General features: G+C 48.4%; 1 protein-coding gene across 1 annotated transcript; it reads left to right on the top strand.

The window, feature by feature from the left end:
* Positions 1-372: 372 nt before the first annotated feature.
* On the top strand, positions 373-5,278 carry Siglecl1 (SIGLEC family like 1). The gene is made up of 5 exons (XM_021215764.1): positions 373-397; positions 754-1,035; positions 1,258-1,363; positions 2,143-2,293; positions 5,162-5,278. Exons 1-5 carry the CDS (start codon positions 373-375, stop codon positions 5,276-5,278), a joined length of 681 nt encoding a protein of 226 aa, XP_021071423.1.
* The last annotated feature ends 4,722 nt before the right edge of the window (positions 5,279-10,000 follow it).

Below are 10,000 nucleotides of genomic sequence, written 5' to 3'. Positions count from 1 at the left end.
TCATCCCCAACCTGGCCATTTCTTAAATAGCCCCAGTGGAAAAATTCCAAAGAAACACATGTCTTGATCCCATCTCTGCAGAGTGAACCATCCTTCCATGCCTCTCTACTAGCTTTGGAGAGCTTGGCATACTCCAATACACAGTATCGGGGCTTCACAGAGGATCTGGGTGGATGTTCCCTATCCCTGGATACGCCTGAGAATCTTGTCCCATGTAATTTTTGCTTCTCTGGGTCATCCGATGCTTGGGGTCTCAAATACCTGCTCGGCAAGGACTTTCTGCTCACCCAGCTTCTCATCTTCTTTCAGTTGTCATCACCTCACTCCCGACGGTGAATAGTATTGTATGCCTGGGAACTCTTGCTGTTACAGATGGACCTGCCACATCCACAGCTCGGTAAGTTGGATGAACAGCACTTCTGGTGCTGTCTGGGGAGGCTGCAGACGGGACTGTGAAGGAAGAGGAGAGAAGGGTGTACAGGATGGACAGACATTCTGGATTAGACATTATCTCTGTCCCTAGAATTCCCCAGGAAGGCCCCGAGAGCATAGGTTCAGCAGGAGAGCACCTACTTAGTGTCCCCCGTGAGCCGCTGGGGGTGTGGCTCAGTGGTAAAAGCATTATTTGGTGTGTGGGAGGCCTTGAGTTTCACACCCAACGTGGCAAACCTTGAAAAGAAGACTGGGTCCTGGAGGAAGATGAAAATGGAAGGGCAGGTCTCCTTCCTGACCCTTGACCCTCCCTCTCCACAGAACCTGCCAGACTTCTTGACTCCTTCTGCTCTGTGGAGAAGATACTGCAGTGCAGCTGTTCCTTCCATGGTGTCCCCACTCCCTCTGTACGATGGTGGGTGGACGGAGCTCCTGTGGATGTGAACAGTGGACATGGCCACTTCCAGGTGGCCTCCACCACACTTGGTCCCTGGGACAACAGCACCCTCAGCCTGGCTAGGAACTCAGAAATGGGCACAGTTCTTCTCTGTGAGGGGAAGAACCAACATGGAATCCATGGTTTGAGCATCCTACTGATGTCAAGTGAGGGTGGGGACTTGGAGACTGGGCGAGGGCTGTGAACAGGGACGGACTGGCACTGAGGCCAGAAGAGGGGTCACAGCTTGGGCTCTGAATCTGAGGGCTTAAAGGCTTCCTGAGGGAGTGCAAGATGGCTACACACACACACACACTAAATGTAATTGCTATATATACATATATAAACTTATAAAAAGAAAACCTTACCAAAATGCCTTCTACTTCCAGGAAAGGGCCCTTTGGCTCCCCAGATTTTCCTGGAAGCTCTGCTACGGGGTGTTGTCTATGCAGCCATGGCAATCACACTACTTTTTCTCTGCCTCCTCCCATTAATGTGAGTATGTCTTAGCTCATTTTATGTTACTGCAACAAAACAGCTGAGATGAGCTAATTTATCAAGCGCAAAGGTTTAGTTATCTCAGGGCTCCAGAGGCTGAGGGAATGCAAGCGCATAGAACTAGCTAGCATCTAGATCCAGCAAGGGCTTTCTTGCTGTATCACAAGGTGAGATCTAGAGCAAGCACCCTTTCTTATAAAGGTACCAATGCCATCATAAGGACCCCTCTAATCCTAGCTGGCAGTGAAAAGGGTGGTAATTGGGACTGGGTGGCTGTCTATCAGGGGGAGAGGAGGAGAGGAGTGAAGTGGTACAGCGTGAAGATGAGGTTGGTTCAAAGGCAAATACAGGCTGAGAATACTGCTCAGGTGGTAGAGGGCCTGCCTGGCATACACGGAGCCGAGGGTTTGATCCCCAGCACTGCATAATCTGAGTATGATGGTGCATGCCCGTATTCCCAGCACACAAGAGGTGAGACAGGAAGATCCCAAGTTTAAGGTCATTCTTAATGTGATGAGTTCAAGGCTGGCTTGGGGGGATATGTGACACTCTGTCTCAAATAATCAACCAATCAATCAAACAAACAAAAACAAATGACAAGGAAGTGCAGGGATGGCTCAGTGGTTAAGAGAGCAACTTGCAGAGAAGTTGGGTGGCTGTCCCTAGATAAAACAGCAAGCTGGCAGTACTGTTGAGACTCCAGACTTGGATGCTGATCAGAACCAGAGTCCATGTGGGGATGCAGAGAAGAACTGATCAGAAACACATTTCCTTAGAGTGAAACTTCTCAGGACAAAGCAGGCGAAGAAGTGTGCACAGATGGGAGAACAGAAGAACTCTATGGCTGGAACTGACCAGGGATCCTGTTTAAAGTCCAAGGAGCCTAGGAAATCCAGAACTAAGCTACCCTCTGAGGAGCAGCTCTCGGTGAGTGCCCCTCCCCCCCAAAAAAGGAATACAGTCAGCAGGACAGTATTAGTGGGAGAAAGCTTACATGCTGCTTTGGAGAGATGCTGCCCAGCCTGTAGCCTGTATAAAGACCAATGAGCTTACAGGCACTGAAGTTGAGATTCCAAGAGCCTCATGGAATAAAATAAGATACATAGTTTAGAGGATAATTAGAACACACACTCCATATACACCACACACACGTAGCATACACACATACACACAGACTCACTCTACATACCACACACGTACACTCCATAAACATATCATACACACACACACTGACACACAGACACACCATAAACAACCACATACATGTGTGCACATACACTATACATGCATGACATATATACCACACACAGATCAATATACATCCACATACTGACGATATGTACTCAACACACACATATACAGATACATACATACACATACTCCACTCACACAGATACATACATTCATATGCACACAATACACAAATATACAATACACACACATACACCGTATACAGACACGCATACATACAACCATGCACACAGACACACACACACACACAGACACACAGACACACACACAGACACTCAGACACACACAGACACACACACACACACTGAATCCCCACTGGGAAGTGAATTAATTCTACCCACATACTACCCAGCAGTAGTGGTAGCATTGGAGTGGAAACCACAGGTTTGGCCTCCAGTGTTCAGCAGGCAGCAACCACCCATAGCCTCAGGCCCAAGTCTTGGCCAAGTGCCTAAAGTCTCAGCTCTGTGACCAATACCTGACAGGAGTGACTTAAAGGATTTGTTTTGGCTCGTGGTTCAAGGGATACGGTCTGTGATGATCAGTGTTAGATGTCAGCTGAACAGAATAAGGACATACTCAGGAGACGGGTCTCTGGATACGCTCGTGGGGCCTGTCTTGATTGTACCGACTGAGGTAGGAAGACCTGCCCACTGTGGGTGGCACCATCCCCTGGCTGGGATCATAAACCGTGTAAGTGGAGAAACTGAGCTGAACACTAGATGGCACGCAGAAGTTCATTTCTGTGTTTTCTGACTGTGCTGGTGATGTGATCAGCTGCTTCCAGTTCCTGCTGCCTTGAGTTCCCCATCATGTACCTTGAACTATGAACCAAAACAAACTTTTCTGGCTGGAGAGATGGCTTGGTGGTTAAGAGCACTTCCTGCTCTTCCCAGAAGACCTGAGCTCTGTTCCAAGCACCCACATCAGACAGCTCACGACTATAACTCTAGCTCTAGAGAGTCCCATGCTCTCTGTGCCCTCTTCTGGCCTCTATGGGCATGGATACTCATGCTCACATAGTCACACAAACACACCTAAATAAAAACACATCTTAACCCCCTCCCCAAAAAAGCAGAGAGCTCAGGCAGGAAGCAAGGCCAGGATCTAACTGAACCACCTGTTCCAGCCATTCATCCAATCCCAAGCATTCTACAGCCTCCCGAAACAGTGCTGCCAGCTGGAGAACAAATGTTCAACACAGGAGAACCTGTGTCTAATTTCTCATTCAAACCAAAACCCCCCAGGTTGCTCCCTCCCTTGCCCTGAACCCTACAGCCCCGAGACATCTTGAACGGAACAGGGCTTGCCTCGTTCTTGTTTGTCATCTGTGAGTCTGCAGGGCCATAGGTAACCTGCTGTTACTACCTTCTATTGCTGTGACAAAACACCAAGACCAGGAAGAGTTTGTTTGGGCTTGTGGTTCCAGAGGGTTTAAGAGTCTATTGTATTGGTGGTAGCTCGCAGGAGAAGGGAGCTCACTTGTTCAAATGCAAGTAAGAAGCCAGGTGTAGACAGTACGTGGGTCAGGTGAGACCATAAACACTCAAAGCCCACCTCCAGTGACATGCTTCCTCTAGGAAGGCTGGGCTCCACCTTGCAACTGTCTCTGTAACCTCCCCAAACAGTGTCACTAACTGGGGTGGGGTGGGGTGGCTAAGGGATCAGATACAGGAGCTCATGAGGGAAATTTCTCATTCCAATCACCTCATCAGATCCCTCCTAACACCCTGTGCACAGAACTAGTGTCCCTTTGTGGATAAACCATGTGTTGTTTTGAACATGAAACACACACACACACACACACACACACACACATCCATAGGCTCCTGTAATTTGAACACTTGTTTCTCAGCTGGTTGTGCTGTGTGGAAGACTATGGAACCTTTAGGAGGTAGAGTCTGGCTGAAGGAAGTGAGGATGTGTGGTGGTGGAGCTTAAGCTTCTCTATCCTAGTCCCAGTTTCTGTTCTGTTCTCTGCTTCCTGACTGGAGACTCAGGGTGAGCAGCTGCCTCATACTCTTCTCACCATTACCACTCCATCTCAGTGGGCTGTATGTGAGCCAGAAGAAACCTTCCCTCCCTATGCTGCAGGGATTTATTTAGTCTGCAATAAGAAAAGAAACGAATGCACAGGCATCTCTTTAATCCCACCAGCACTTCCGCAGTGTCTCCTAATCTGCAGCCTGTGCAGTGTGAGGTCACAGGAATGGGTCAGACTCAGTGCTTGCCCTCAGTGAGTCACTAAGCTGGCAGGGAGAGGTGTCCTCACAGAAAGAGAACCAAGCCAGGGGGTAAGGCGATCCAGGACATGGTGGAAAACTTGCCTGAGGACATCATATGCAGTATCGGGTATCTGAGGGATATTCTGGGAGCCCCTAGTTGCACCAGGGAGGGGCCAGAGGGAAGAGAGAGTTTATACGCTCCAGCCAAAGGATGGTGAGGAAAGTTAAGGCAACATTTGATTCATCTTCAGGTGTGACTCCTTCCCCTGTAAACCAGTCACATCATCTCTCTTTGCCCTGCTCCTTTCTCACCTTCCAGGAAAAAGAAGATAACCTGAAGTCAAGGAAGACCATGGAAACGGCATCACTTACGAAGTTTCCATCACCCTGGGAAGTACAAAAACCCATGGAGACCCCAGAACTCCCAAGTCCATAATAAACTTGAGCTCCTGCGGATCTGAGCTCACTAAGCCCTCTTAGCCTCTCTCCATCCCATACACTCCAGGGGATGGAGACTGCTCTTGGGCCTGGTCTCGGGGCTTTTGAAGGTCGCCTAGTTGATTTGTTATTGGGGTGAGCCAAAAGGTATGCACGCGTCTCACTCTGGGGAAGAGCCTCAGGGGAGAAACGTGCACGTGGCACTGGGAAACAAGGGATTTTCATTCCTTTCTTCATGACCAGTTCCACAGACGGGCCTGAAGACACAGAGACAAGGACCGAGGACACAGACAGATCGACAGACAGACAGGGAGACAGGCACAAGCTCACACAAGCCATTATATTTTTAATCCAATTCTGATATCTGTGCTTAGCCTTAGCAGGTGAAACCTTTGTACAAGACTTCCCACCCCCATCTCTCTGTCTTAAATTTCTGTAGGCTCACGTAAAGTATACTTGAGTGGAGACTAGGTTGTGAAAAGTGGTACCCAGATTCACAGGTGGAGAAAATATGCCGTGATGAATTCGAATTCAAAGTTAAAACATTGGAAAGTTATGTCATGGGACCACACCCTGACCCTCAGAACAGAACGTGCCTGTCACAGGAACCTCCCTGTGTCATCACTACTGGGAATGGTACCTAAAATATAAAATACATGCAGAACTGTTTGTGAAGTTTTTGAATAAATGAATGGACTCCTTATGAACTGTTGCAAGGGTTGGAGCAAAGCTGTGGAATGAGCAGATCTATAGAGAAAGACTGTTCTCTGCATGACAGATACGGTGTGTGTGGTGTCTTTGGGAGGGGCAGAGCTAAGACAGAGGCTCTGAGCCTACTTAGGTGAATACTGTAATGTCTCTTGGTGCTTTATGACTTTCCTGGGAAGATGTAAAATGTTGTGTTTTATAAAAAAGAGAAAACAGGGGTGTGTTTGATGGAGGTTTTACCAAGGTGTAAGGGAAGGAGATGTTTCTATGAGCCCGTGCTGAGGCAGCCCTTCCCCCTAAGGTACCAACGACATGATAGTATAGTATAGAGTAGAGTTTATTCAGGACATGGGGAGGGGAGTTAATGGAGTAGAGAGAGAGAGGGAGGGAATGGGAAGAGAGAGGGTAAGGGGCAGGAGCAAGAGAAGAAGAGAAGGGGGCAAGAGCACAAGAGGAGAGGAAGGGGCAGGCAGCCCCTTTATCGTGAGTCAGGCACACCTGACTGTTGCTGGGTAACTGCGGAGCGGAGCCTAGACTAAATGCCAGCATAAAGGAAATTTGTATTCATCCCAAAGAAGACCAAAGAAAAGATTCCGATGTGTCCAACCTGGCCAAATAGATGTTAGAGTCGCTGACAGGAAGATGAGTGCCGTGTGTGCAGTGGTACTGTAGAAAGTTATGTTGTAGTTTCCATCTATTGCTGTGGTAGAACCCTCTGGCTGAGAGCAGCTTGGAGAGGGAAGGCTCTATTAGGCTCACACGTCCGTCCAATCTATTACTGTGTCAAGGCAGGAACTCAAAGTCAAACTATGGAGGAATGCTGGTGGCTGGTCCCTTCACAGGCTCATGGTTGGCTAGCTTTCTTACACATTCCAGGATCTCCTTGCTTAGGCATAATGCCACTCTCGTGTCTGGTCCCTTCTGTATAAACAAGACAGCGTCACACAGGCATGCTCCCATGATATGCATCAACTAGTACGTGCACGCGCGTGCGCGCGCGCGCGCGCACACACACACACACACACACACACACCGAACACTCATAATGTAGACACACAAATTAATTTTGTGGAGGTGGGTAAGTGGTAGGAAGAGAGTGGACAGAGTGCTATGAAAAAGAACGGAAGAGGTGTTGAATCTGCATCAGAGTCGGAGAAGGCAAGTCAAGAGAAAGAATGGTGACACTGAGACCTAACATGTGCGTGACCCAGAGGGAGCAGAAGGTGGTGGGCTCAGATGGAGAGATATTATAAGGTCAAAACTACAAAGCGGGTGCAAAGTGAGAGGGTGCAAGTTTATTTTAGAGGGGCTAGAATTTGTAGAGTTCTTGTGAGTTTTTCTTAAGGTGTATGTGTGTGTGTGTGTGTGTGTGTGTGTGTGTGTGAGTGAGAGAGAGAGAGAGAGAGAGAGAGAGAGAGAGAGAGAGAGAGACTTAATAGGGCACTGGGTCCACTAGAGCTGGCATTACAGGCAATTGTGAGTCTGTGCTCACAGTGCAGGCGCTGGGAACTGAGCTTGAATGCTCTGCAAGCGCTGCTGTACGTGCTGTTAACTTCTGAGTCATCTCTCCAATCCCCAAGTTTAGCTTTTATCTCCACTCTGGAGGGCTATTTCCTCCTGTGCTTGGTAATTTGGAAAAGTGAGTTCACATCAGTATGGCTTTTATTATTATTATTATTACACCTCATCTATCTTGACTGTGCACGCACACGCAGTAGTCAGTGGATAACTTGTGGGAGTGGTCTTCTCCTTCCACCATATGGACCCTGGAGTTCAAACTCTGGCCATCAGGCTGCACAGCAAGTGCCTTTCCCTGCTTATCTGTCTTTCCAGTCCTAGTGTAGCCGCATCTGTGTAAATCTCTGTGTAGATAGGTGTTGAGTGACTTTTTCTGAGGAGACCTTGAACATGAAACATCTATCTATTCACCCCAAGGAAAGCACCAGTAGCAGACCAAAGAAACACCCAGATCTAGCTTGGTGCTCCAGTGAGGTTTCTGAGCTACTGGAGTGTAGGTGAGAAATTGCCAAGAGGAACCTGGGTGACTCAAAGGCAGTTGTATCCCCACAAAGCCCACTCCAGGATGAGTGCTGACTCAAGACCGGTGCGGCCCTGGAGCACCCTGGACACAGCTTTCAGCTCCTCTGTAGCAGCCACTGTGGCATATATATATACTTATATGCATATATGTATGTATATGTGTGTATACATACATATATAAATGAACCATTGATGAAAACAGAACCTTCTAAACTGGCGTGGGCTTGCCTCCTCCGTAGAAATCCCTCAGAGAGAGACCAGAATATGAGGTGGGAGGGGCGAGTGTTGCTAGGTTTGGCAAAGAAGAGGAAAAGGAGACCCCGGATGGAATAGCTGCCTGTGATGGCTTGTGCCTGTAACCCAGCACTTCAGGCTTAAGGCTGTCCTGGGATCCATAGTGAGTTCCAGTAGCAGGTCAACCTTCTGAGAAAAGTCCTGTCTCAAAACAAAAGGGATAAAGAGAAAGCGATGGGGCCACGGAAGAGAGCGGGGAGGATTTGGACATGGGAGGAGAGTTGCTTTCTCCTAAGTCTTGTTTGGTTGGTTATAGATGACTTATTGACAGGGTAAAATACGAAGGGGTGCACACAATTGTCTTCTGATCGGCTGTGGGAGTCAAACCTGGCCAGCCTTTGGTTCCTGGATCAATACCTTCCACTCATCCATCACCTACTTGTGCGTAGGTATTGAGGGACAAATGTCCTTTAAGAGATGGTTAGCCCAAGCTCTTGCAGAGCCTTAGAACCACCTGCTACAGAAATAGATAGATAGATAGATAGATAGATAGATAGATAGATAGATAGATAGATCTCTTAATTGGTAGAGGCTCTGCTCTATACAGCTGATTTGATTGCTAAGGAACCGGCTCTGAGGAGGGAAATCCGCTGCTTCTTGGCGGCCCCGCCCTCCATAGACTTCCACTTGGCACCTTCAGACTCTGATTTGTTCTGAACAGGCATGCGCCTGCTCGTTGGTAACTATGTGGGCGGGGCTTCTCAAGAGGCGAGTGTCTGGGCTGATCAGTTAGGCTTCCTCAACCTTAGTCCCTCCCAGTCTAGGACATCGTTCCTCCTGTGGGTTCATCAGGTGGGCATTGTGTCCTTAAATCAGCCCGGTTTGCCCCTCTAGAATCTAACTTCCCCAGTCAGTATCTATAATTTTAAGTCAGCCCCTTACTGGCTGCTTTCTGCTAAACTTCTCTGTAATACCCAAGAGAAGGAATTCTGAGGAGCCCGGAGCCCTAGGAAACCAAGGCAGGAGGTAGACTTGGAGAAGAAATTGATCATTTAGAGGGAGGGACAAAACGTTGCTGTTGGGACTGGAGAGATGACTCATCAGTCAAAAGTGCTTAAGGCTCTTGCTGAGAACTGGAGTTCAGTTCCCAACTGCCTATAATAACTTCAGCTCCAGGGGATCCAATGACCTTTTCTGGTCTCTACTGGCATCCAAAGAAGGACAGGGGTATCAGGAGGTTAAAGCCAGACAGGACTACAGAGGGGATTCTAGGTCAGCCTCAGCTACGTATTGAGACTCACAAAGGAGAGCCAGGAAGACAGCTCCCAGCTTACAGGTGAGAAAAGGAGAGCAGAGCAGGACTGGCCTCAAGCCATTCGCCCCCAAGGTGCTGGAACCAAAGCGGAGCGTAATCTCAGCATCAGGAAGTGGGCGTGGTCCACATTCAGGCCCAGTTATGTAGGGAGTTTGAGAGCAGCCTGTACTACAGGAGACCCTGTCTAAAAAAGTCAAAAATAAGGGCTAGAGAAATGGCTCAGTGGTTATGAGTAAGTACTGCTCTCCCAGAGGATCTGAGATGGATTTCCTGTACCCATGCCAGAGGGCTCATCACCACCTGTAACTACAGCTTCAGGGATCACACACACACACACACACACACACACACAGAGAGAGAGAGAGAGAGAGAGAGAGAGAGAGACAACCAGAGAGAGAGAGAGAGAGAGCCCTTCCACCAGGT

The sequence above is a fragment of the Mus pahari genome, chromosome 1 (assembly GCF_900095145.1).
Source record: "Mus pahari chromosome 1, PAHARI_EIJ_v1.1, whole genome shotgun sequence".
Lineage (NCBI taxonomy): Eukaryota > Metazoa > Chordata > Mammalia > Rodentia > Muridae > Mus > Mus pahari.
Note: the sequence above shows the minus strand (reverse complement) of the source record. Positions and strands in the feature narration are given on the sequence as shown.